This window comes from Rhinopithecus bieti, unplaced genomic scaffold (genome assembly GCF_001698545.2).
Source record: "Rhinopithecus bieti isolate Rb0 unplaced genomic scaffold, ASM169854v2 scaffold_3875, whole genome shotgun sequence".
Taxonomy (NCBI): Eukaryota; Metazoa; Chordata; class Mammalia; order Primates; family Cercopithecidae; genus Rhinopithecus; species Rhinopithecus bieti.
In genome coordinates this window covers 2575944-2603925 of record NW_016804422.1, presented here as the reverse complement: position 1 = coordinate 2603925, position 27982 = coordinate 2575944, and the positions used below count along the sequence as shown (strand labels likewise).

General features: G+C 59.2%; 1 protein-coding gene across 1 annotated transcript; it reads right to left on the bottom strand.

Annotated features, from left to right (window-relative positions):
• Positions 1 to 26512, bottom strand: PLXNB1 (plexin B1). The gene is given in 40 exon segments (XM_017868176.1): positions 1 to 736; positions 1859 to 1933; positions 2966 to 3041; positions 3170 to 3234; positions 5477 to 5624; positions 5719 to 5879; positions 6081 to 6253; positions 6472 to 6556; positions 6631 to 6734; positions 7049 to 7217; positions 8028 to 8174; positions 8404 to 8470; positions 8608 to 8786; positions 8907 to 9124; positions 9224 to 9324; positions 9831 to 9979; positions 10056 to 10232; positions 10971 to 11213; positions 11332 to 11518; positions 11732 to 11908; positions 12180 to 12316; positions 12498 to 12603; positions 14088 to 14239; positions 14368 to 14540; positions 14626 to 14665; positions 14667 to 14705; positions 14707 to 14721; positions 15101 to 15223; positions 15429 to 15551; positions 15762 to 16442; positions 16848 to 16956; positions 17031 to 17139; positions 17410 to 17566; positions 17869 to 18001; positions 18301 to 18401; positions 18527 to 18655; positions 18960 to 19142; positions 20012 to 21124; positions 21791 to 21843; positions 26423 to 26512. Coding segments are annotated over 38 exon segments (6423 nt in total). The 5' UTR covers positions 21119 to 21124; positions 21791 to 21843; positions 26423 to 26512; the 3' UTR covers positions 1 to 631.
• Between the last annotated feature and the right edge of the window lie 1470 nt (positions 26513 to 27982).

Genomic DNA, 27982 nt, shown 5'->3' with positions numbered 1-27982 from the left:
TGCAGTGTGTTATCCTTTAATGAAGAGCTGGGTCAATTGAGCCACCACTCTCCCCAAGATCCCCCTGCAGCACATGGCCCTCACCATGGCTACCTGTGAGGCAGGGCAGCCCTGTGACAGCCAGCCCTGCTGAGGGGTCAGTCTGCAGTGGCCTAGGAGAGGCATTCAACTCTTAGACCTAGGATGTGGCAGCAGCAACGAGGCCAGAGGCAGCTCAACTGAGGTCAGGGATGGTGGAGGAGGCAGACAGGAAGTGGGGGGCTCTCCTCCTTCCTGTCCGAATCCCAGTGCAGCCAAGGCCAGTGTTCAGGAACAGTACAGTCTCCCCAGGGGCCTGGAGGCTCTTCCGGCCACTCTCTGGAAGCCCTCAGTCCCCAACTCCCTGCAGACCGGTGTCATAGGGTCCCTGGACTGGGGAAGCAGGCTGGGTACTACCCCATGAGCCTTGAGGCCCCTGGCCTAGGAGGTGGGTCCAGCAGGGCTGAGGCCAGAGCCACCAGGAGACTGTGAGTCACCTTCCACTAACTGCTTGTCAGTCACTACAGGCACCTAACAAGGTGGCCTCTCCCCCCGAGCTTCCAGGGCTGCCCAGGCCGGGCTGAAGCAATAGCAGGCCGTGGCTCCTGGGTCCCTATAGATCTGTGACCTTGTTTTCCACAGCAGCTGCAATCTGCTGGAGCCGATAGCCCAGCTGCATCTTCTGGGCCGTGCCATCCTCCTCCAGGGCAGTGATGATCTGAAACAGAGACCGATGCCATCAGGGGAGACTTCTTTGGCCAACGTGTTTGCTGCAAAATTCAACAGCCCTCCTAAGACGCTGTGGCACGGGTGGGATAGGAGGCCAAGAAACCCAGCCAATCACGTCACGTACTTTCTGTGACCTCAGGGCCTCGCCAGCAGGAGGGGTAATACCATCAAAGCCACCATTTCAGGACGAATAAGGTAGGAAATGAAGGACCTGACTCAGTACCGAGCCCCTCAGAAGCCCTGATGCAGCCATCCTGGCTCCCTCACCCGCCCGACAACAGCATTTCCCAAGTTCCTATCTGCCTGGTGCCAGACAAGGGCAGAGACCCAAGAATGACCAGACACATGTGCTGGGAAAACAGACACTGATCAGACACCAACCACAAATTGGGGGCTGCCACCAAGGGAACCAGTAGGAACCGGAGGGCAGCAGCACTTCAGAAAACAGCCACTGCCCACTATGTCTCCACGAGGGGACATGCCTGCATTATACTCTGCCTCCCCCATCCCCCATGCCATGCCCAGGAAGACTGTGGGCCATGAGGCAGGTTCCTCATCTCTGAGCAGCAACAGCCACTTCACTGGTGCCACACAAACATCTAAGTGGACTATTCCATCAGACACCCAGCAGGTTGACTGGCAGGTGCTCAGCTCTTCAGGCCCAGCCCAGGGATCCTCCAAAAAGATTCACCAGCTCCAGTGTACCCTCACACCCCAGCCCATGTGCCTGGACTCTCCTCTTCTCAGCTCATGCAGCCAAGCCAGGCCTACACTTGCATGTTGGCCGTGGCCAACATGCTGCCAACTCAGCAAATGCACAACATCTCCAGGCCCTGGTAGACCCCTTGGCCCCCACCCCACAACCACCAGCACTGTGCCTTGCCATCCTGCTGGGGAGCTGGAATGGGGAGCAGTGGGACAGGTGAGAGCACAGTCAATGCCAGGAAACCCGCCTGGAGAACACTTCCCAAGCCGCCCAGGGGCCCGGTCCCCCACTACGCTGTCCCTGGGGAAGACCAAAGCCCCCACCATGAGTCACAGGGTCAGAGCCCCTTAAGTCTCCTGGGAGGCCTTGGGTCAGCCTCCCAGTTAGGGCCCAGGGCCTGCCCACCTGGTCATAGTACTTGTTGATGTACTTGTAGAGTTCATGCAGGGCCACTCGCGCCCCGAGGTCTCCAGAGTAGTTCTAGGGCAGAGGCCAAATGAAAGGTGAGAGAGATGAGGGATGCAGACAACCACAGGAGGTGGCCCAGGACCCCAGGGAAGGGATGGGGGAGAAGGGGACCTGAGAGGTAGGGAATGGGATGGGCACTACAGTGGGAAGCAGAGTCCCCTCCATGGCCCGGGGACCCCAGGCCAGGCGTGCCAGATGGTGACAGAACAGGGCAGCGCCAAGGGGGCCTCCTTGGTAGGAAGACAGCTCAGGTCTACCTGCTTCAGCAAGGTCTGGGGTTTCCACTGGAGCCCTGCCTCTCTCAACCCCTTGAGGTTCTAGTCCAGACCCTCTGCCACCCAGGTGACTCCAGAGCCAAGTGGCACTGATGTCACTTGCAGGCTGAAAGCCCAGCATGATTCTGCTCTGCCCTAACTCAAGCATTTCCTGAGGTCACTCTCAGACCCCTCCATGGGGACATCTCTGAGCCTCAACTTCCTCTCCTGGGTGATGGAGTCAGTGTCACCTAACTTGTGGAGTTCTTGTGAGGATCAAGTAAGACAATCAAAGCACCCCATGAAGGGATTCACACACAACACCCCAAAATTACAGCTGCTATTATTGTTGTGGTTGTGGCTGTCATCACCATCAACATTTCAGAAACATTGTTCATAACTCCCTGGAGTTACATTTTAGGGCTGTTTTAGGAATGGGGGAGGTGGAGGGGACACCTGTGCCACCAAGGGAGGCACAGCAGTGGGAAGACGCACACAGGCAGACCCAGGCAGGCCTGAGGCTGAATCCCAGCTACCTTGCAAGTGCCTGCTGAATCAGGGTATATGGCAGCTGCCAGGACAAGACCCCTGCTTGCTCTGTGATGAGATGGTGGGAGCCCTGGTCTTTCAGTGGCAGTTGGAACATTCTGTACTTATGTTTCCTGCCCCAACCAGCCCACAGGGCTGCTGAGGTTCCCAAGGGCTTCCTTGCAAAGGGGCAGTGTGAAGCGGGCAGGACTGCTGTGGTAGCAGGCCTATGCCCAACCCAAGAAGCAGAGGGAGGCCTTACCCAAGACAGCTCAGCCAGAACAGAGTTCATCTCTTGGTCGCTGGCTGGGACAGCCTGTCTGATGTCTGCATAGTACCTGCCAGAGAGACAGGGCACAGCAGCTGCTGGGTAAACAAGCCCACTCCCCCGCTCCCCACCAGAGCCCACCACCCGAGTCTCAGCTGCACACACCCTCCAACCTCTACCCACCGCACCCTCCAATACCTTTCCACCATCTGCTTGTACCGGGGGATGTCCCGTGCATACAGAAGTTTGTTGATCGGGGAGTCCTGGACATAGCAGGAGGACAGAAAAGAGGAAGGAAAGAAGGATGATTACCCTGTTCGAGTGATCAAGTGTCCTGGGTTTCCCAGCACTGCTTCAGTTTTGAAAAGGAAAAGTATCACATCCCAGGAAGCCCCTGAGTCCCGGGAAACCAGATCAGGTGGTCACCCTAGCCTACTTCCTTCCGCAGAAGCCTCCACTGCTCCCTCCCCTCCACCAGCGTCCAGCCTCTGACGTCATCAGAAATAATCTCTCAGCTCCACATGCCTCCATCTAGATCCAGCAAGAGCCCGGTACGCAGGGCAGGAAGCTTCTGTTCACTCCCAGGGTCATAATTTTAAAAGTGAGTGAACTGAGACCCAGAACATTACCTAAGCGGCCACAGACCACCTCACTCCCCAGTGGCTGAGCTAGGATTTGAAGCAGGTCTGTCCAGTCAGTTTCCACCACTTTAACACACCTAGACACAGCCTCTACCACTGAACTGGGTTCAAGTCCCAGCAGCCATGGGCTCTGGGCAGCACACTTCTGTTCTCAAGACCTCTCCTCATCCTAGAGCTGCTGGGAAGGTGAGAAATATCTCAAGGTGGCACTGCCCACCGTGAGCAGGGACCCAAGGCCAGCTCCTCTTGTCAACCTGAGTCAGGATTCGCACCTTCTCGACAACTCCCCATGGGGAAACCCTTGGCATTCCTGGTTGGGACTACTCCTGAGCTACCCAGGAACCATCTGCTGTTCTGCTGGGAAGGGGAGGTACTGGGAAGATCTGGCAAAAATCCCAGCCACCACATAGGGTCTACCCTGGAGGTGGCCCTGCGGGTCCTGGTGTGGCCCTTTGATTCTTAGCTCATTATAGGCATGATGACAGCATCTGGATCAAAAATGGCTCCCAAAAGACAGTGCTACAATTTTGGACAGAACTTTGTTTTCGTTTTTGTTTTCAGACGGTCTCACTCTGTTACCCAGGCTGAAGTACAGCGAACAGGGCAGTCATGGCTCACTGCAGCTTCAACCTCCCAGGCTCAAGTGATCCTCCCACCTCACCCTCCCTAGTAGCTGGGACCACAGGCGCACACCACCAGTCCTGGCTAATTTTTGTATTTTTTGTAGAGGCAGGGTTTTGCCATGTTGCCCAGGCTGGTCTCAAACTCCTGAGCTCCTTGAGCGATCTGCCCACCGCAGCTTCCCAAAGTGCTGGGATTCTAGGTGTGAGCCACCGTGTCCAGCTAATTTTGATTTTTCCCAGAGGTGTAGGGAAGTATCTCTCAAGAGGTCCCTCGCCAACTGAGACCTGGGGGTCAAGGCTAAGCAGAGCCCCACTCATGGACCTGCAGAATTACACGAGGGCCCTGCCCACTGGATGCCTGAGCAGACACCTTAGGGACCTCATATGTCAGGGGACTCCCGGCTTTGACTGCCGTGACAACATACTCCCAACTTCTGTGCTCCCGGACAGCTCCGACTACTCAGTCTCCTGTGCTTCCCAGCTCTCCTCCTCACACATCCCTCAAACCGTGACACCCCCTGGACTCTCTTCCCTACTGCCCTACTGGCAGGCAGACACCTCCACCACCCTAAGGAACCAAACCCACCCAGCAGCCCAGAGCTGCTCTGGGATTGAACAATCCATGTCTCTACCTGGAAACCCCACGAACACCAGACTCACCTCCTCCAAGTCTGAGCTTACCATAGCCAGAGGCCCAGGGATCATGTGTGACCCCCCTCCTTCTTCCTCATCCCCCACATCCAACTTTCAGCTTCTGCCTGCCCTGCACCCTCCCGCCCAGCTTGAACCAAGCCACTGCTTGTCAGAAGGACAGCACAGTGCCCTCGTGGGACTCCCTCACTCAGCTCATCCATGCACAGCAGCCACAATGTTCCACAAACTCTCAGGCCTGGTCATACCACTTCCCTGTTCCCAGGCTTTCTGTGGCTCCCACTGCCCCGGGAGTGAGCCCTGACCAACTGGCCCTGGCCTACTTCCACGCCTGGCCAGCACTCTATGCCCCAGCCACACCAGGCTGCACTTGCTGCCCACAACTTCAGCTGTGAATTGGCACACAATGCCCCAACCTCTTGCTCATCCCTTAAAACTGAGGCGGCCCCGGGATAAAGCCTTGGCTTGAAAGGTCAGAGGTCTCCACTAAGTCCTCCTTGAAGTTCTCAGAAAAACCTAGAATCTGAGTGCACACACAGCACTGTCCACCCTCACCCATCCCCCTCCGCATCCATCCCAGACTTGCTCACCCGGCCCAGCTTGTGGTCGGCCAGGGTGCAGGCATCCATGAAGGTCTGTGCAATGACAAGGAGCACTGCATCCATGTTATCAGATGTTTGCACGTCGAACACAAACTGCGGGTTTTTTATTATATTGATCCAGAACCTCAGAGGCAAGCTGCGGGTGGGGCAGGCATGGCCAATGAATGTGCTGGGGAGGCAGAAGAGAAGACTCCCCACACACACCTAGAGCCCACCCAGCACCACCCTACCTGTTGGTCTTCCAGATGTGGATGGTGTCCTGGTCGGAGATGCCATGCTGCTGGGCCTGCTCATCCAGCAGGTCAAAGAAGTACTTCACAGCGAGTGGCACAGGGCGGCTGGTGCTGAGAATCACCTGGAACAGGTCGTCCACGAACTTCTGCAGGGTGCCCTGTGGGAAGGGGGAAGCAGAGAGGTGTGGTCAGCAAAGGGCCCTCAGCAGCAGCCCAGCCTCAGATACCCCCCGGCACTGTGCCTGCACGAGTCCCACAGCACCCCCAAATCCCACGAGTGGCCATGCTCCCCCTCAGCCCAGGCCCCACCACCTTGGCAGGCCCCACCCCACCTTCATGGACAGCAGGCCCCGCCCCACCTTCATGGACAGCAGGCGGGTCAGGTAGATCTCAGGGATGGCCTTGGCACGCTCACGCTCCCCGCCCCGAAGGCTGCCCCTCCGAGGCCTGGGCGGCTCCGGCTCATCACTTGGTTTCACCAGGTGCCAGGGCCGGATGCCCCCCTCATCTACGTCCTCCAGCATTGGGGTCCCTGTGCCAAGAGCCCACAGCTGTCACCCCTTCCCAGGTGCCACCTCTCCAGGCCCCCTGGTTCTTGCCAGCTCTCCTAGGGGTGAGGGCACCTGGTTGAGAGCTTCCCTGGGCAGAAAGGAAACAGGCACAAGCCTGCCCTGACGCCCAGAGGACCTTCCTCATGACTCTGGGCTGAACACAGCAGGGACAGAGGGCCGTGATGGGGGCAGTACTCACGCTCTCCAGGGACATAATCCTGGTTTTCCCGGAGCACATGCTTGGTGAGGCAGGGGACGAGGGCCACAGTTGCTCCATCTGGGACCTGCTGAGCACAGCTGGTAATCCCTCCACCAGCCCCAGCTCACCATGCCCTCCTCCAGCTCCCACCCCTCCTACCTTGTAATGCTGCAGTGTGTTCAGGCGCCTCCACAGGCCCTGGACCTCAGAAGTGACATCCTCATCAGAAAGAATGAGGTGTCCAGCCACCCCAGACCGCCACTCTGCAAGGGCAAGGCAGAACTGGGTGCAGGGCTGGAGGATACCCTTCCCACAGTGAAGCCCATCTCCTCCTCCACGGGGACACCAGCCCCTCCATCATGGGGCAGCCATACTCAACCTCAACCTCTCCAAAGACCAAGAGCAGGGACCCCTCCCCAGATGAGAGGCTGTCCAACAAAGATGTTACAAAGCCAGCTTCTGCCCACCTCCCAGCATCCTCCCCACCCTGAGTGATGAGCTGTCCCTGCAGGGCTGGTCCGGGGCCAGCCCAGGCCCAACACTGGCTCAGGTCCCCAGGGGCTCTCCACGCCCTTACCAACATCAAGGGTGCGAGGGTCTGGCCGCTGGGTGAGAGACACTCCTTTATAAAGCTGGTCCAGCATCTTCTCCTTGGCCTGGGAGATGGTGTCACAGTCCAGAACCTTCACGGGCACACCCTGGGCCTCTCCTGCCCCAGGCCCCACAGCCAACAGTGCATTCAAGGTCTATGCAGGACACACAGGAGTCGTCAGGGTTCATGTACACTCAGGATGACCAAGACACAGAGCAAGGGCAGGGACGACTCATGAGGGGCCGCTGCCTCCGACCCCCATGCACCACATATTCTCTAACTCTTGTCTCTTCACCTGCCTGGCTTCCCCAGGGACAGCAGCTTCCTCCCCATTGTGACCCCAGCACCTAGCGCAGAGCACTTGTAAATGACTAGGGTGTAAATGGCAGAAAAAAAGGAGTGAGCACAAGTCCCTCATTACTCAGATCCCCAGGTCCCCGGCTGAATGGGCCAGGCTGAAGGAGCTTCGGGAAGCCTGCATGAGCAAATATTCCCACCCATCCAACAGGGGAGGGGTTCAGCAGGCCTGAATGGGGGTTTCCCGCAGGAACCCTCGTGCGTAACTAAGGGAAAGCAAACCCAGAGACAAGACCTGCCAGAGTGGGGCTGGCTTGGTGGGCAAGGCCGCATCCCTGGTAGGAGGGCCAGGCCGACAGGGTCAGGCCCTGGCACAGCTCAAGCCCATGGTCCAAGGTAGGGCTGGCTCCTCCTAAACCCTGTTTGTGGCTACCCTGGTTCCATCCCTGCTCTGGGGCACCTGGAGGCCTTATCATCAAGGTCTGCCCTAAACTGCCATCCTGCTAAACTAGTCTGACGGGCTCTCGCCAGCAGCCAGCCAGGTCACCCCGCTCTACATCCAGGCACCCACATCAGAAGCTGGTGTCCAGACCCCACACACCCACACACTCTCCACCCTCGCCCTCACCGCACTCAGACTGCAGGCCACACACTTGCACACCCTCACCAGGGGACGGTACTCCACGTCCTCTCTAAGCAGGCGGTTGTCATTCAAGGTGTATTTGGCCTTGCCTGTCACACTGTCCACTGGCCCCTTATCCACTTGATGCTTAATCCCTCGAAAGAGCATGTACAGAGGCTCCCCTACAGAGTCCTAGGAGAGCACAGGCAGTTAGGGCCCTCCCGGCAGGTGGCAGAAGTGTACGGGACATGACGCACACTGGGAAAGGGGACAGGACACGGGCTTAAGCGGACTGCGGACAGGCTGAGCAGGAGTCTCTGCTCTGGCACAAGTGTCCAAGCTGCATGGTGGCTGAGGGCTTAGCAGTTTAGAGGGCCTGACCCTCCCTGGACAGAAGCCCTGTCCAGCTCTGCCCCCTCACCCTCACGAAGGTGTACAGACAGATGGACATCCAGTTGGTGAGCAGCTTCTCCACCACAGTCTCTGTCCTGAGATGATGGGAAAGGGGAATGCCAGGGTCAGCAGGCAGGGCTGCGGGCCTCTCTATCCTGCAGACCCCCCAGCCTGAGGCCCCACCCCAGCTCCAGCTATCTAGGGCCCACCCAGCCCCAACAGCCACACAGACCTCCGCAGCATCAGCTTGGGGTTCTTGGCCACATACTGGGCAACCAGGTCACTGAGCAGAGTGCGGAGGATATCAGTGAAATACTCAAGCTTCCCATGCAGCGCCACGGTGAGCAGAGATGCCACGTAGGCACGGTCCCGAGCTGAGAAGGTGCGCTGGCTCTCCAGCGTGTGGATGAACTGCAGCCAAACAGAGGGGATGGGAGAAGGGGGTTGGGGGACAGAAGGGCGGGCTCAGAAACCATGCCCTGGAGAAGGGGCAGGGCCAGAGGCAGGCCAGGAAGATGCAGGTGGGGGCACCTTGGTGAGGAAGAGCTTGCTGTTGAGCAGGTTAGAGAGCTGCCCCAGCCCTTGCTCCACAGTGGGCCGTCTGCTCTCAGGCACACCCAGGTCCCGGTGCAAGGGCGACTCGCGGTGCCCGGGGAAGAAGATCCTCTCCGCATACACCTTATAGTCGAGGAAGGGGATGCCGCTGCCCAGGAGGTCACTGGTGAGATCGGTCATCTCGGTCATGAGGTCTATTAAGCAGAAGAGGCCACGTTTGGGCACCAATCCCATGTGATGGGAGCGGGTTTGGGCAGAGCCCTGGAGGGCGGGCCCCATTCTCCTGGTCACACCTGTGAATTCCTTCTTGCAGCGGTCCCGCACGCTACTCTCCAGATTCTCCAGCTGGATCTGAACCTTCTTATAGTCCCTCAGGGCCTGCTTGCTCTTCCTCCTGCTCAGCACCAGGGTCAGGAGGGGACGGCCGGATGAGTCCTACTGGCCCAGGCCTACCTGACCTATCCCCAGGCACACCCTGGCCTCATCCAGCACAGTCCAACCCAGCCATGCCAGCCAAGCTCAAGCCTAGCCCAGTACAATTCAGCCCTTCCCCTCCTAAGCAAGTCACACACACCCGTGCCCCGTCTAGCCCAGCACAGTTTAGCCTAGAGATCAGTCAACCACAACCAGGCCAAATCCATCCCACAACCTATTTTTATAAATAAAGATTTGTTAGAACACAGCCACATTCATGTGTTTCCATGTCGTCCCTGGCTGCTTTTGTGCCACAGTGGCAAAGTTGAGTTGTTGAGCAGAGACCACTTGGCCTGCAAAGCCTAAAACATTTACTCTCTGGCCATTTACAGAGAATGTTTCCTGACTCCTGGCCCGGTCTGTCCCTTCCCAGTCCAGCCAGATCCCACGACCTGCCCCAGCCCAGCCACATCTGGCTGCACCCACCTGTACATGAGGACAATGATGATGACACCCAGAGCCAGAAGAGAGGTGCCCACCCCCAAGCCCACCTGGGCTGCCACAGGAAAAGCCCCAGGGCTCTCGCCGTCATACTGCACGTGACCCAGGGAGAAGCGCAAGTTTCCCATCTGCACCTGTGTCGGGAGCCGCCTGTAAGCAAGGGTTCAGCCCAGGTCAATGCCCAGCCTGGCCAGGGACCTGCCCACTGACCGTGAACTCAGGCAAAGAGTCAAGTGCCTCTCGGAGGGCATGGTGCCGTGGCAGGGGCTGCTCCACAGGGGGCTCGCAGTACAGGTGGTGCCGGGTCAGCGTCTTCACTACACAGGGGCCGTCCCCTATCATAGCCACCACCTCCTCCTTGGACATTGCAAGGTCCAGGTTCTCTCCCTGGAACAGAGGGTCACCAATCAGTCACTCAGGACCCTTCCCTCAGATCCTGTCCTCCCCAAATGTGGGAAGGACCCTGGGACCCACTCCCAGCAGCAGGGCTGACAGCCTCTCAGCACCCTTCCCCTGCGTGCAGGCCAGTCACAAGGTGTCCTCCAAGCTGCTCCTCATCACCCTTCGCTGCCCTTTCCTATCTTTCTTCTCCAGAACAAAAAATCTGGAGAACATAAAGCTGTCTCCCAAACCCTGCCCAGTTACCTAACAAAGCCGGAGCCCCAACTCTGTGTCTGATGACTCACCAGGTTGGTGATGATGGCATATCGACCTGTGGTCTGCCCGCATGCCCATCAGCTGCCCACTGTGTATGTCCAAGACACATGCCTAGTGCATGTCTATGTGAGCCAGGCTGCCAACTCGGGGATTAGCCTGATGGCTAATCACCCAGCTACTGCACACCACCCAGCTACTGCACAGGCCAAACATACAAATGCAGTCATTCCAGAGCCTGCCATGGAGTGCATCAGGACCCAGGCCACCAGCCAAGCAGTCAAGCCCATGCCAGATCCTAGGCTAGGCACCCCCCACCAGCCCCCTCTGCCCCCAACACAGCAAAGATGAGAAGCCACATCCATCCACCGGCCCTTGCTCTACTGTCTCGGCCTCTCTGCCACACACAGTAGAGATGTCCAGCCAAGGAAAGGGTCTCGGGGCCCTGCCAGGTCCAAGAAGGAGCTGTACCTCCACAGAGAACACACTCCCAGGCTTGTGCCGGAATGGCATGGTGGGGTCCTCAGGGTTGAGTGGCTGCAGGGTGGGGTCGGCCTCGTAGGAGAAAGGTGTGGGGTTCAATGTTGCAAAGTCAAAGACCAGGTTGTCAAGGATAAATTCCACCCGGACCCAGGGGTCCTCGGGCAGGCCTGGGAGGGCAGGTGTGCGGCATGTGATGAGCTGGGAGGAGTTGACATGGCATGGTTCCTCAAACTGGAAGGAAGACGGGCAGGTTGACGGGGGGCCAAGCAAAAATGGGAAGAGCCTCCTCTGGCACCTGCTCTGGCTATCCCCAGGGTGTGGTATGGGGCGAGGGGAGAGTGTGGGGTACCCAAGGGTGTCCTGCATGCTGGCCACCGCAGGAGGGTCCAAGAGAACACGCTGTCTCCGGGACCACGCGACGCCTCCGTCCAAGCCCCTGGCTGGGCTGCAGCATTCTCGAGACCACGGTCACCCGGATTCTTGGCGTCTGTACCACGTCCAGATTCTGGCCACGGACCAATATCTCACGTCCTCCACTGAAACAGACCATGAGCTTACATAACGTAAGATGGCTTGTTACCTGGACCTAAAGCACAGCCCAGCCCCAGCCCCAAACCACATGACCCCTTGCGCCTACCAGCAGCGTGGGATTCTCAGTGCCCCAACATAAAGCCCTACAAACCCCCACATAGTGGAGCTGCAAAGATCTCCCTGCCACCTGCCATGCAGCCACACCCTTGGCCCAGCACCTAAGGAAGCTCTTGGTAGGGCCAGCAGAGGTGATGTTGGGGTCGAAGGTGTACTTGAACTGTCCACGTTGAAGCCTCCGCTCTGTGGCCCCAAACCACACAGCCACAGGGAGCGTGGCAGGCGTGGGGCATGGGCTGGTCTCACACCGCAGCTGTTCTGACTGCTGCTCCGGCAGCCTGGGAGGGGAGGTGGGAATGAATGGAGTGGCGCAGGCAGGGGAAACTTGGACCACTCAGGCCCCAGCTGGCTTCCCTCTAGTGCTGACTGCAGTCTCCACCAGGTGTCCCTGGAGGTGCACTCCCAACACAGCCGGCTAGGGAGGGTCCAGCCACTCTCTGAAGAAGCAGACTGGCCCTCTTCCCCTTTCTGCTCTCCCCAGGATCACAGATCCCTCCATCTTTCCCCTGGAGCACATAGATTTTTGCAGGATGAGGAAGTGCCCCTCACAAGTGACAAGGCTGGTCTCCAACCACCACTCGGATGTCCTCCAGCCGCCCAGTCAGGAGCTTGGAGCCATTCAGGGTGAGATGGGTGCCCCCAGCTCTGGGACCACGGGCCGGGAAGATGGAATGGACCTTTGGGTCCTGTGGGAAGGAGGACAGGGAGAGAGATGAGCATCAGACCAGACACAGGGAGGTGGGGACAGCCTGAGAAACAAGATGGCCTAGGACTGGGAGCCCCACCAAGGCAAAACCAGATGGGCTGAGAGGAGTCACCAGAGGGGGTGGCCCGCCGGCAGCTGGGGGTGGCTCAGCAGTCAGGTACCTGGTAGGCAAAGTCGTGCTCTGAGACGCCACGTCCTCTTCCCAGCACCTCCACCGCTGCAGCGCCGGCCACCTCCTCCCCACTGGCCCCGGTGATGCACACGAGGCTGTAGACACACAGCAGGCTAGGGGGTGCCAGGCTGCATCGAGGGCCCCTCAAGCTTACCTGGCAGCCCCTCTCCCTGCCCCACTGTCAGGTGGTCTTCCCCTTCCCATCCTCCACAAGACTGACAGAGACCCTCTCTCACTTTGGAGGGAATTCTTTGTGACACATCAGAAGGCCTTGGTATCTGAGAATTAATATTTGTGGTTTCAATCATTTAAGTTCAACCCCAGAGGCCCCCAACAAGGAAGAATTTATCTGTGGCATAAATTTACAAAGGGGCCCTGTCAGCCTGGTTGTGGGGTGAGCTGCTGAGCAAGAGAGTGGGCACAGCTAGCCGCCCACGTCCTCTGCCATGTCACATGCACAGTACCCACTCAAAGCATGGTAGAAACTTGATTTATTCGGGAAAAAGAGTCCCTGAAAGCCTCTAGTCAGATAGGGGAATAAATGTGAAGGGAAAGTGAACCGTCTAAGAAAATGCTGGTTCTTAGCCAGAAAACAGAAGCTTGGGCAAATTAACTTCCAGAGTGTTAAGTCTGCAGTGGCTCAACTCAGTGACATTGTCACAGCTGTTGCAAACACTCTAGGAAGACGCAAGTGATATGTGAGCCACGCAGGGGAGGCTCCAGACAGAATATATGCTAATTGCTTCATAAATCACAAAGTCTTATGGTCTGGAACACTAACAGTCTAGATAGTCACTGTAAGTTCTGGGTCATAACACATACAGGGGACACTCCGTGCTCTAACAGAGTGGTTCTTTGTTTCAAATACATATTTTGGGGCCCCACCGTGGGCCTCCTGAACCCAGATGTCTGAGGGGGAGTTGAGGATCTGCTCTGTGTTGGTTTGAGACAGGGTCTGCAGGTTACCCTGATATTCAGCCAGGTTTGGGCCCTGCTGCTTGTGGACATCTCCTTAGGAAAGTCCTGCACATGTACCTTTGGGGCCTGCAACCGCTGGCCAGGTTACCATAACCCAGCAGCCCCAGGAAGGCAGCAGGGGTTCCGAGAGACGACAGTGGAGCCTGGCCCTTGGCAGGTGTGCCTTTCTGAGGTGTGCCTTCCAAGTCTACCTTCCTGAGGAGCCTGGCAGCCCAGGACAATGCCTGGAGAAGAATGAGCTGGTGAGAAGGCCAGCCCCTGAGTTTATCTGTCTGATCTGAGGGTCCTGCTGCCACAGCTATTAATATATCCACAGTCCCTCAGAAGACCAGGTGAGCAGAGCAGGAAGCAGAGCCACCAGTCAGTTCTGGGCAGTGACAGGCCCAGGAAGGATTCCTCAGCAGCCCATGCCAGGAACTTACAGGTCTGGTGGGCGCCCAGGGTCTTCAGTGGCAACCCTGGCACTCGGGCATTGTGGCCAGAATCAAGGAACAGGGAGGGGGGGGGGGCAGATGAGCGGGGGATGGGAGGCCCCAAGCAGAAAAGCCAACCATGGAGGCCCCAGGCTGTGCCATGCTCCTGCTGGGTGCAGCCAGCTCACCTGCTGGAGACCTCGTACTCCTGGGCAACCACAGCACAGGGCACTCCAGCCACCGTGACCATGCCCAGCACATCCTGCACATGCTGGCCCAGGTTGGAGCCCCTGATGGTGACACGGGTGCCTCCGTCTACAGGCCCAGTCAGTGGCTCCACCTGTTCCAGGACAAGGACTGCTCACCTCTACTCAACTGGAAAGGCAGCCCCAACCTCCCACCTTTGGGCCCCCACACCCTCCCTCTAAGGGCAGCACTGAGGAAGGGATGGCCAGCCTTTCAACAAACCGAGTGGATGAGGGGCGCTGGGCACTGGGTAGCCACAGCCTCAGCCTCACCACAGGCCTCCCGGGTCACACAACGTGGACGCTCCCCCTCACACCACACACAGCCATACTGGGGCATGGCGGTTTGGCAACGGCTGCAGTCTCCATGTCCCACGGAACAGTCATACAGTACCACTGGGGGTGGCAGAGACGCACGTGAGAGGCAGGCCTGGGAGAGCCCTGCTACCACCGCCAGCCCAGCAGCCCACAGGTGGCTCACCATGCAGCCCCTCAGCACTGTCCACACGCAGACGGCCAGCGCCGACGCAGAAACAGCCCCACACGGACTCCGGGCTGCATGAGCCTCATAGCTGAGCTGGAGAATTGGAGTGGATTCAGAGTCAAGCAACTGGGGGAAAGCGTCAGGCCTGGGGAGGGGGTAGTCAGAGAAAGGACTAAAATGACCAGTTAGGAGGCATAGGGTCAGAGGACCCCATGGGGGCGCACAGGTTGGAGCGGCAGAGCCAAGAACTGGAGTATGGGGACCCCATGGGGTCTCAAGTTACAGGTCAGAGCTGGGATGCAAGGACTCTATAGGGCACATGGTCAGAGGTCAGAAATGGGTGTGCAGACTCCCTCAGGGCGACAGGGTCAGAGCGTGGGCCTGGAAAAGGTGGTGCAGCCAGCTACAGTTGGCAGCCAGCCTGTGGCCAGTGTAGTACACCCGTGCCCACCCAGGCGCTCATGGTGTGCACCTGGTGCTGCTGGCAGGTGACATGGCACTGGGTATCCGGAGGTGGCTCACACTCGACCCGGGCCTCAACCACCACCTCGAGGCCCTCCAGCTCCATCACACACTCATTTTCTCCTGGGCCGTCCTGAGGGCAGAGAACACAGCTGTTTGGGCAGTTTCAGGAGCTGGTTCCAGGGAGTCCTGTAGGTCGCCCAACAGATCCCCCAGCACACCCTCTGGGTTGGAGTTGAGCCCTCGGACTCTGCCCTCTTCCTGCTCCCCAAGGCTTATGCAGAGTTTGTCAACAGCTAAGGATGCTGCAAGGACAGTGGCAGGCAGGACACACTGACCTGGAAAAGGTGAAGGTTCCTGCCTAGCAGCCGGATTTCCCGCTCCACATGGACCGGCATCAACGTGGAGCCCTGAACGCTCTCCACACAGGGGCAGGAGCTTGCCCCCAAGGTCACCTCTTCCTGCAGGCACCAAGGGCAAGGCAGTCTATGGAGCCCACCCTGCCCAGCTTAGCCCTCTGCCTTGCCAGATTCCAGGGGCAAGGCCCGTGTGGGGCTGCAGACTCCACCCTGCCCCTCGCCCCCTCCCAGTGCAGAATCACAAGGCAAGCTAGGGGTAGCATCTTCCCCACATCCCCTCCCCTGAGGCCTCCTTCCTGGGCTGGGCCTCACCAGCTCCCAGAGCCCGGGGGTGTCATACTGGTAGTCGAGGCTGGACGGGAGGATGAGGGGGGCGGGAGGGCCCTCAAGCTCTGCTGAGTCTCCATCACCTGAGAGGAGGGTGGAAGTGGAGAAGGCGGGTGCGTCACCCCCCGTCCACTCGTCCGCCTCGGGCAGCTCGCCGCCTTCTCTCGTGAGCCAGTCCAGGGCGGGCTTCACGGAGCCCATGGCCCCTGGGAAAGTGGTGGCAGGAACAGTGGCAGGGGGCAGGTCCAGGGGCACTGTGGGAGGAAGGGCCTCGGGGCCAGGGTCTGCAGGGGGCACTGCTGCTACCTCTGAGGGTGACAGCGGGGAGGCCAAGAGGTCCTCAGGTGTGGCTGTGGGTCTGAAGTCAGTGGGGGCAGGGACAGTGGTTCCAGGTCCATATGGGGGGTTGGGAGGGGAGGGCTCCTCGTGGAGAGGCAACTCTGTGGAGCTGGGCGAAGATATGGGGCCAGAACCTGCCCACGGCCCCCAGGGGCTGAGCAGGGAAGGACTGGCCCCAGGTGAGATGTCCAAAGTTGTGGCTGTGGAGGGAGCCCCAGGCTCCACAGGAAGGGTGTTAGGAGCAGAGGTGACCAGGGCTTTGGGGGCTGTGGGTGGGGAGGGGGTGGGTCCGTCTCTTGCAGGATGGGCTGGGGAGACAAGCGGGCTCTGAAGGGGGAGGCAGAGGAAGACAGGAAGGGCCACTCAGCAGGCAGGCGCGGGACAGGAGGCAGGCAGGCACAGTGTATGTTAAGAGGAAAGGAGACCAAGGAAAAGAGAAATAAAAACAGCCCATTAATTCTCCACAGGAAAAAACTGTGGGGGAAGGCTCCAGGGGTGTCTGTGCCGAGGTGGGGCATGAAGGCCAGACCGCCCCTGCCTCTCAGCTACAAACGCCCTCTCCCAAAACAGGCGGGATGTATCGGTGGCTGTTCTCCAGGGAGTCCGTCACACACAGCGGCTCTGGTGCTCAGGACAGAGCCTCACATAGGCAGACAGACCCCGGGCCATAAGAAAAACTCTCACACTGGGACCCCCAACCCCCCGTATGGCCCAGCCCAAGGTCACACTCACCTGATGGCTTGCAACCATGGGCCCGGTATCACACGAGGTCTTGTGTGTGCACAGGTGCTGCCAGACACACCAGTTACACCCCCAGCGGCTGCTCACACAGGCCTGGCACCTGCACAGAGCACAGCCATGGGGCAGGGGTCGCCACGGGGAAGCCCAGGCCTGGGGACAGGGCGAGGAACTCACTGCGCAGATGGGCGGAGTTCAGCGACCGCCACACAGTCATAGAAGGAGAGGGAAGTTTTGGCGATCACAACAGCGCCAAACCTGAGCTCCACACTCACGGAGACATGGTCTGCAGAAGGGGAGAGGGCCAGGGTTAAGCAGCAAGGAGGTGCACTCAGACCCAGAGTCGATATCCTGAGCCCTTGAATGGGGAAGAGGACCCGGGGTGACGGAACACAGTCCAAGGGCACAGAATGGAGGATTCAGGTGGTTGGGGAGTGGGAGGACTCAGAGAAAGGCATCCATTCATGGCTCTTTGCCTGGATTCACACCTTAACCCCACCACATCCCCTGGAGCAGGGGCTGGCCTCCCCCCAGGCTAGCCCATTCTCTCACCCACCGGCTCCTCTTGGCAGCACTGGGGCCTCATTAGGGTCTGGGGAGGGGCACATCACACCAGAACCAGTCAGCAGGGCAGGACTCTGATGTTCCCCAAAGTGGCAGGAATATGACTCCCCTGGCCACAGTGGTGGTAGGTCTGGCACTGATAGGAAAACCTGCCAAGAGAGCCAAGGACAGACACACTGTTGGGGCTAGTGGGCAGCAGACCAGGGCATTTTTTGTCCACATTTATGGGGCACCCAATGTGGACAGGCACCAGCAGTTAACAGACCTCAGGCCTCCCCAAACACCCTCTGGCCTGACTTAGAAATACATGGGGAAACTGAGCTTCTAAAAGAAGTGACTTGTGTGAGGCCATGTGGTATCTGGCATGTCTGACACCAGGATCTAAGATCTCTACCCAGACCTTGATGCCCAGAGCCCTCCCCACCAGGGCCCTCCCTATCTGATCATTCACCTCCCTCGTTTCCTCTCGGCTGATGTTGGCAGGACTCATGGCTGCCACTCGCAGACAGCCCAGCTCAGGCTGGAAGCTCCATAGCCACTGCTCTGGGCCCTGGCCCCTTGAGCACTCAGAACTGCGACTGCACCTGAGCAAGAATGACCAGTGTCTATCTGTGACCCTCACGGGCCACTGGGAGTTCATAGGGTAGGGACTCCTACAATCTGGAGGACCTGGGCAGGGCCCTAGAGTGGGCATGATATAGGTTCCTGTGTCTGCTCTGGCAGGGCACTGATGCCCAGTGCAGAGGATGGGGGTGGGGAATCAAGGTCTCTGGGGATCAGGGGTTGAGAGTCAAGGGCTAAGGTTCAGGAATTTTGGACAGGACAATTATGCAGGAGCATTGTGGGCTTGAGGCTGGGACTGGGATGGGGTCAGGAATCTGACCTGCCAAGGAGCACACACCACCCACAGTATGGGTCCCTGTGAGCAAGGCAAGATGCACAGTCCAGGTGCTGAGCACAGGAGGCCACAGGAACCTTCAGAAGCTATGACAGCAAAGAGGACCTGAGGCCAGCAATCCAAACACGAGTGGCTCACCCACAAATGGGTCCCTGGCCCCACCCAGAGGCCCCTCCCAGCAGCCATGCCCTGGTTTGTGCCTGGCACTCACTGTGCTCTGGGTCATGACATACAGGTGCTCAAAGTTCCCATCGAAGGTGAGGTCTCTGCTAACTGCAGACCCCTGATGGATGCTCTGTGTGGAGTACGAGTGGCCATCGCTCCCTGGGCCCAAGTAGACCTGGGATCAGAGACCACAGGGTCTGGGATCCAAGTCCATGGCCAGAGGCCCAAAGCCCTCCCCTCCTCCACCCAGTCGAAGTAATTTACAGACAGAATTTCCTCCTGGGCAGTCACAGGTCATACCAACCAGCCTAGCGGGGATGGAGGAAAATCATGGGTAAACACCACCCAGTCCTGGGAGAGCAGCTCAGGTCATCTCTCCTGGCCCAGGGATCACAGGGATAGCTTAAACCAGGCTGGGTCCCCAGCAACCTGTTCCCTCCAGACTCTAGGGCAGGGGCCAGTACTTCCTGTGGGCTCACCCTGTGCAGCTGCCCTTGACTATCACCCAGGAAAGCAATGGTGTGTCCATCTTCCACGGTAACTGCCACAGCTGTTAGCTGAATCCCTGGCCACTCCAGAATTGGTGTGGCTTCCAGTGGGAGCCGGCTGGCCATGGGGCTGGGTGTATGGTCTGAGCCACAGGGATAAGCATCCAGGGTGTCCTATAGGCAGCAAGAAGCATCAGGAACGCCCTCCCTGGATAACCTCCTCGGCCGCATCCTCCCTGGCCAACCTCATTCCCTCCCGCAGCCACTCTGGTAGCTCTCCCTATACAACAGTGTCTTCTCTGCTGGCCCTCCTGGGACAACCTCATCCCTGCCCCCAGTCTCTCTGGGCCCTCCCTAACAACCCTTCCCTGGACAATATCCCCCCAGGTACATCCTTAGCCCTATCGCAGTGGACTGATCTCCAGTTCTGCTCCAGTCCTTGGGCAGTTTCCAGTGGCTCCTTCCCCCTCTTTTGATCCCCACCGCTGCCTGTGGCCCCACCTTCTCCCATCCCTGGCCTGGGAGTGCTTCCTCCAGTTTCTGTGGTCACCTCGCTCCTGGACCACTTCTCCAAAACCTCTCACAGCCTGCTTTTCTGCTCCAAGTCCACTCACCGGGGCCCTCTCCTGCCTCTCACTGACTCAACCCCGTGTGCAGCTTCTTCCCTTTTTTATCCATCCTGAGGCTACAGCTCATCAATCCCGACCTCACCTTCCTCTCCTGCTCAAGAGCCAAAGGTCTCATTCCATTATAGGTCCCTGTCCCTACCCAAGAACCCCCAAACATCCTCCCAATCCACCTACACTAGGGCCACCCCTCCGGCATCCTAGTCCAAGCCCATCTAGACACTACTGCCACCCGCATGCCAGGTTTGTGGTAAGGTACCACTGGCCAGGAAACACAGGAAGCACTTAATATCTGCTGATCTGATCATCCTCGTGCTACCACCAGCTGTCCTCGGACACTCTGGGCAGCTCCTTGGCTGCAAATACTTGGCCAGTGGCCTCAGAGAGGGGGAAAAGCAGGGCAACACTGGAACTCACCACTGGCAGCTGTGCACAGTCAGAATTGACATCATACTCGATGTAGGCCACCTCGGTCCCATCCTCAGCACGGCCCTCCCGGGTGTAGCAGGCATCTCGCGTGCGATTAGCAAGCCGGTCCACCTCATCCAGGGGGAAGGCACAGAGGGCAGAGGCTCCAGATGCCCCAGCAGCCGCCAATGGGGGCCGGCCCACAGTAAGGGGTGCAGCTGAGGAGAAGGCTGCAAAGAGCACCTCCCCATGCGCCACCTCCCTGGACGTGGCCACAGCTGCAGCCTGGATCAGCCCGTAGCGTCCACCTTGGCAGGCCAGAGGCAACTCCACATAGGAATAGTAGTGCTGGTCCCGGAGGCACACTCGAGACACATAGGCACGAAAGGCTCTAGACTGAGCCTGCAGGTCCCGCCGCAGGAACAGGAAGTAGGCGCTGGCCCCACGTGCAAAGGCACTCACGAAGTGGTGGCTGTACTCAGAGAGGCGGCCCACTGCCAGCTTCGCTGTCTCCTCATAGGAAAAGGCAGCTTGGGGGTCCGGCGGCCACAGGGCCCGGGTTGTGATGGGTGGAATGCCACCCCCAACACCCCTGCTGGTGTATCCTCGCCCCACAAACAGGAGGGGCTCCCCCGCCAAGCCCTGGGCTACCAGCCCCACCGTGCTGACCGCAGGATCATTGGCAGCCACATACTGGGTGTCCCCAGGCCGCTCTGGCCGCAGCAGCAGCTGCTCAAGCTGCCCCAGGCGCCGCTGCTCACAGACCCCCTGGTGCACGCTCCCGCACACCACCAGGGCCCCTGGGCTCACCAGGAGCAGCTGGTTCGGGTTGTTGGTAGGCTGCGCCTGGGGGCACTCATCAGGCATCACAGGTGGCAGGCAGTCCCTGCTGTCTAGCACAGGGCCGGTGGACACTGAGGCCTCCAGCTGCAGCCCAGGGCTCAGCTGGAACAGGAAGTTGGTGGCCCCCAGGTAGAGGGTGCCTGAGGTGGGGTCTCTTGCCAGGTGCTGCAGATACGTGCCATTGGGAGTGAAAGCAGCTGGTGGAAGGGGCTGGAGGGTGAGGACCCACCCAGCCCAGAGAGCCTGGAGAAGAGCTGGGCCCAGGGCAGGCATGGTCACCTGGCAGGGAGACAGGTCGAGAGAGTGGGGCTCATGTGGCCGCCAGAGCACCCTGGGACCACTGGTAAGGGATAGGACTGTGGCATTGCCAAGATGCCCCTCCTAACCTAGGGGGTGAGCAGAGGAGGACCAGGCTTCTTAGACAGGCACTATGTCCAGGATGACCTCAGGACCACACACTAGAGCGAGGTCAGAAATAGGAGATACTTCCTAGACAACACTGCCCATTCTTTGCAGGCACTGTTCTCTAAGGAGACCTGCACCCCACTCACCACCATCCCCCCAGATCACAGGGTGAGGGGCTGGAGAGGCCGTGCCCAGGAAGCAAGGTCTGGATGGGGCAGGATAGCAGGTGATGGGAAGGAGGGGCCCAGACCCCAAGAAAGGAGAGGCTCTACATAGATGAGGGTTTCCCAGGCAGAAGGAGGAAGGAGAGGGAGGTCTCCTGAGCCAGCAGAATGTTAGAGCAAGACAAGAGTTGGGGGCAGGGCCTTTCAGGCCAGGAATCCAGAAGGGTAATAACCACAGAACCAAGAGGACTGAGAGATGTGAGGAGGCTCCAGCTTGGAGGGGTGGGGCCCGAAGGGCTGCACCCCACCTCCGAGAGCCCTCATAATAGGTAGGAGTCATGCTGTTCCTAGATATCTAGTGTGAGGTCAGGCTCACCTGGCAAGGCCGGCTGGATCAGGAGACAACAGCATGACCCGTGTGGGAGTCACCTAGAAGCGGGGAAAGCCGAGTGTGAAGCTGGGGCCTGGGCTGCAGGCACGTGGAAGCCCTGGGCTCCCCACTGGGGAGGCGGCACAGAAGCACCCCCTCCCCACCGCCCAGCTTGCTGGTGGAGCTGGGCCCAGCCTGGCCCCTGGCCACCAAACACATTCCACAGAGGACGCCTCCTCGGAGCCCACACGAGGAGGGGGAGGGCAGCAGAGCCAGGCACCCGAGGGGCCTGGGAAAGGTCAGCTAGGAAGGAGCCCCACGGCTGGCAGGGTCCAGCCAGACCCCCAGCATGGCCCTCTCCCTGTGAGGTCCCGCTCTCTGCTCAAACTCCACCTTGTAAAGGAACCCAGGTACACACCCTCTACGTGGCCAGGGGCTGTCCCAGCCCAAAGGGCCACCAGCGCTTCAGCAGACAGGCACTCGCACAGCAAGATGCATACATACCACCCACCCTGCATGTGTACGCCTACAACACACACACACACATACACACAGAGATGCAGATGCCATCTATACACACAGCACAGTGACACACACAGACACAGCCACCCATGTTCAAACACCACATGAAGACACATCCATATCGAGACACAGAAACACACACACATCACACTCACCTGAGACATTCAGACCACCACTCACATTTAGACACACACACACGCACACTCCCCTCATTCGAGAGTACTTAGTTGGAGCCCTACGTACTAGAGAGCTGTAGAAGCTAGGCCATCTCTTGCTATTTCCTCTCCTGCACTTCAGAGTAGTGCCAGGACCCAAGATGTGGGCTAAGTGGAGTGTGTCCTGGAGGAAGGTGCCATGACTGGCTGTTCCCAGGCCCATCACCAGGACCTCCCCAGACTTTGGGTGCCTGCTCTCTACACAGACCCCTTCTTGGGCCCCAGCTGAGGCTCCTGAGTCCCTGAACCAAGAAACTATGGCAACACCACCTTCCCCAGTGGTCCCCAGACAAAAGCACCAAGGTTGGTGAAGTGCTGGGACAGACAATGCATCTCAGACTGGGAGACACTTCCCCTACTTGCCTGTGCCCAGGCCACGTTGCCCAGCCCCTCCCATCACCCAGCTGCCAAGCTGCCTGTGCAAAATATCAAGCGCTTGCTTCTCTCAGGTCGGCTCATCCTAGCAGAGGCCTGAGCAGCGTACTCCTAAGGCTGCCCCAAAGTGAACAGGGCTGGGCACAAGGCTCAGGGGAGGGTCCAGCAGCCTGGTGGAAGCTGGGACACTGTGGCCACAGCCCGGTGGGAGCAGGGGGGCCGTGGTCACAGCCTGGCTGGGCACTGATCCCGAAATAGCTTGGGGGTTTCCATTTTTAGTGTGCAGAAAACAGGGCAGCTCTATGGGAGCAGGAACAAGGCTGCCTCTGTTTGCCACCCAAGGGGGCGGGGGGGAAGGGGACAGCAGGGAAAGTCTTGAACCCGGCCAGGATCCCAGGACTGTGGCAAGACCAGGCTGCCCAGGAGCCCTCCACCTAGTTTCCAAGGGATGAGGAAAGGAAGTTTCTTCCCATGGGAAGACAGAGCCACCTGAGGATGGGCAGAGGTTATCTCTTGCACGGGGCTACTGTTCAATTCTCCTGCCACCGCATGCCAGTGATGGGCCTTGGGCACAGGGTCCCATAGTTAGACCAATACTCACTCCTACATGTTTACAAATATTTGCTCAGAGCCTACTGCGTGCCAAAGTTCTCCAGCCCTCAAGGGGCAGCAACAAAACCACTCCCCATATGTGATATCAAAACTGGATTGATGGATGACAGAGCCTTGGGAGATGAAAAAATAGTAATAATAATAACGAATAAAATAAAATAAAATAAACACTGGATGAGGAGACAACAGGAAGAAATGGGTGGGATCACAACAGCTCCTGTCCAGGCCACCGAGGAGATCGGCCGCTGACCCACTCCGGGGAAAGTGGTCAGGCTTCTGCAATCAGTCTCCCTGTGAATCAGGACCTAGCACCCCTTGCCCCTCCACACATATCATGGGTAGCTGAAGGAGGAGAGAAAGAAGAGCAGTGCGTTTTTCTCCTCCATTTCAGGCACATGGATTTCACTTTATCTCTGCCACAGGCCACTGAGCAGCTCCCAGCCTCTCCAATCTAGCCTCCCAACTCCCAACTTCTCAGGGCTTTCCTTGAGTAGAACTGGAGTACACCCCTCCCCCAAGAGCCTCTGGGGCACCCCAGAGCGGGAGGGATAAAGGCCCACCCCTCCAGTCCACATCTCTCCCACCCGATCCATGCCAGTGCTCCCCCACACATGCCCTTCGTTCCTGCCAGCCTGAACTGCAGGCTGCCTCGCTCCTCCAGCTGCCGCACAGGCTCTTGCCGCTGCCTGGAATGCCCACTCCCTCGCTATCCCATTAACTCCTACACCAACCATCTTCTAACTGGGGAGCCTCCCCTGTCCTCCCAGGTTTCTAAGGAGGCCGCTGCATGCAGTGGACAGAATGGACACACCTAGCCAACACCCTGACAGGCATGGCCGCTCGGCCTCAGGCTCTCCGAGCCTGATTTCCTAGTTGTACAATGGGAAGAAAGATGGCTCTGACCAGTAAACATGATACAGCATGTGCCTGGCATTAGTGATGCCAGCCAGGGTCACTTTTCTCCCAGTTTCACCCTCCTACTCTGGACTTGAAGCTCCTTGAAGGCAGGGAGTATGCTTCCGATTCAGAGGCCCCGGCAACTTGCACAGACTTCAGCACAGACCAGATGCTCCCTGCATGGTGAACGCACCCCCATTTCACAGCCAAGAAAACCCAACAAATAGGGGAGATAGAGGGCCCACAATCCCTCCAAGCCACTTGGTCTCTCAAAGGGAAGACGTTGGCCCCAATTTTGTTAATGACCAGGCCAGGGCAGACTGAAAAGGCTGATCTAGAACCAGACCTCACATCCCCAACTTACACAGCCTGGATCTCCTGCCCATTCCCAACATCTGAGGCCCTGTTCAGGCTCACAGCCAAAGCCTAATTCTGTCTGTGCCCAGGCCTGCCTGGAGTCTCTTCTGGGCCCACCCTACTCTGAACCTTTTCAGGGGGCCCAAGACTGCCCAACTTCTGTCTGCAGAGCAAGCACCTCCCGGACCCCCGTGGAGCTGTCCTCGACAACAAAAGGGGCTCACAAACCCCGCCATTCCGCACCTGCAGAGAGGCCATAGGACAGCCCACATTTGCCTTGCTTTCCAATTAGTGGGAAGCCGGCCTTCCCGTTTCACCCTCCTGCTCAGCTTCCAGGGTCCATACAGAGGTGAGTTATTCATTGACAGTGCAGCAGTGCCCCCTGCTCGCCCTGTTTTCTGTGTGTTGAGGAGGGGTGGGGAGATCCACCATTTACCAGGCACCTGCGATGACCCAAGGTGCTGATCGATCACCCACTGAATATGTCTGTGTGTGGAGAGGAGGGCCCCCTTCTGGGGGTCAGGAGGCTCGAGGTCCACCTTTGTCAGTCCCACCGGGAGCAGCCAGAAAGGGCTGTTACTACTGAAGAGAAGCCCCGACCTCCCCACTCGGCTCGTCCTTGACCCTCCCCAATCCCCGGACCCCGAGGCGAGGACCCCATCAGTGGCCCTGGGAGGGCGGGGAAGGGGCCGGCCGGTCCCCGGTGGCGGCGGCGAGGAGGGGGCGCGGAGGAGCAGCTCCACCTCCTCAGTCTCCCAATCGCGTTCCAGGCGGAGCCGCCAGAGTTTCCCTTCGCGCGGAGAAGTGTGGTCCCAACTCTCAAAACCAAAGCCGCCCACCACTCACCCAGGCCGCCCCTGCCCGGCAGGATCGAGGCCCCGACCCGTTCCACCTCTGGAGCGCCCGGTCCTCCCGCCCGGCCCGAGCCCCGCACTCACCACCCGGCCAGGCCCACACGGGATGCGCGGCCCGAGGCGGGCGCCGGCCGCTCCGGGCTCGGGCTCCGCGCCGCAGCGGCCTCCCCCGGGTCTGGCGGGAGCCGCAGCTGTTACCGGAGACCGAGGGGCGGAAAATGCGCCGCCTGCCCGCCCGCTCCCCGGCGCTGCCCCGCCGGGAACAAAGGAGACAAAGCCGCGTCGGCCGGCCCGGCTCCGCTCCTTCCCCCCTCGCTGCCGGGCTGCCCTCCCCACGCCCGCCCGCCCGAGCCAGGCCGGAAGCAGCCCGGAGAGCCGGGCGCGCGGCCCCGAGCCGCCCGGGACCCCGCATTCCAACCCCGCGGGCTCCGCGTCGGCCGAGGGCTCGGGATCCGACCCCTCCCGCACGCGGGAGGGCGGGGGCGGGTTGCACAGCGGCGGTCGCCATGGCAACGCGGGTAGCCCAGAGGGGTGAGGAGTGAACCCCGGGAGCCAAAGCCGCCCCGCCCCATCGGCCTCACCTGCGCGCAGCCTTGGAACCGGAACTGGGAACTTTCCCGGTTGCGAGGGGCCGAGGTGGAGGGTAGCGCTCCGCACCCGCAGGTGCTGGTGGAAGAGCGCCCCGGCCTCTGGTCGCACCCGGGTCCCTCACCTGCCCGACCCGTTCTCCTGCCAGCGCCCGGCCTCGCCCCGCGCCCGGAGCTCCTTACCCGGCTCCGGTGGTCATCCTCCCCGACTTTCTTTACCTGAACTCCGAAGCGCCTTGTTTCTCCCCTGCGCACCTGGCCCTGCCCACCGCCCCTGCTCCCAGTACTCCCCAACAGCCAATCCCTCCTTCCGGCCCCACCTCTGGCTGTTTGAGAGCATGGGCTTTGGACCTGGGCTTGCGCCATCAACTAAGCCATGTAACCTGACACCAACCCCCCCCCAGCCTATTTGCTCACCAGCAAGTGGGGGTGATACCACCTCTAGCGGGGCTGTGAAGGCAGGGCACCTGGGCTGCAGAGGCGCACAAGCAAGGGCTCACTTCCTTCCTCTCTTCCCAGCCCAGGACCCAGACCTGGACCCACCCCAAGCTGAGAAGCGTTGGGCAAGTCTGGGCTCTCTCACTGGCAAACACCTGGGCCTTCTGCGGGAGGAAACACTGGCAGAAGGGTTCTCTCCTGGGGCCCATTTGTCCCCTGTGCAGGGCCCTTCACACCCTGGCATGCCCACGGCTAACTCAGGAGCCAGAACCTGGCCCATCCAATTAGGACTTTTGGAGGACTTTGGCTAAAAGCCATTGGCACAGCTTCCTGGGAGGCAAAAATGTCATACGCATCATCTGAAAGCCTCCAAGGCCTCCACAGGCTAGGGGAACCTCAATCAAGAGATTCAGGTCATCCACACTGGCTACTGCCCTAGAGCTACAGACACCCTCTTCCCACCTCCCGCCAGCTATCAAGGGTCTCCCGTCAGGTCATCCCTTTTCCTCCACTCCCACTTCCAGCACCTGAGTCCAGGTGCTTAGCACCTTGTCTGCAGCAGCATAGCAATCCTTCCCTGGATCCCTCACCCTTAGCCTCTGACCTCAGACTGCCAACGTGGTAACCTGGGCCTCTGACTTTATTCTGCGCAGCTCCCCCACACTCATCACCACCCTAGCCAGGACAGTCTGCCCCAGTCCCTCATCCACTTTGGCTTTCCTGCCTATGTAGCTTGTAGGAGCCCCCTTCACATGCACAGAATCCCTCCCTCCCCAAATCCATTCATCCAAGCACACACCCTTCAGGACCTATCTCACCCCAGAGGAAACTGGGTCTTCCAGACCCCACAACCCCCTTCATCTGTACACAGATACGATACCTACTGCCCTATGAGGAATGTGAACACTGTAAGCGCAGGGGTCTTTCCATCCCATGCCATTCTGGGGAGCCATTACTCGCCAAGGATAGAGTGACTGAGGGACCAGCTGCTGAAAACCTGAGGTGGGGGGCATTTGGGCCATACTCACTGCCCAAGACTGAACACAGGCTCCAAGAAGAAACTATGCCTTATGGGAAACACTCCTGGCTCCACAGGTTCTGACAGCTCTGCACAGACACCAGTGAACAAGCCCCCACCTGCAGCCCCTGCATACAGCTACCCTGCGCTCTCAAAGGGGAGTGGGTTCTCTGGAATGTGCCTGACTTCCAATACTCCAACACCAGGACTGAATACCAGCCCAAAGCTCCTGTTTACTCAGGGCACACAAGGCCACCCATGGCCATTTAGTCCAGGAGGTGATGGGTCACTGTTCCCCTCTGAAAAGAGATCATACACATGCC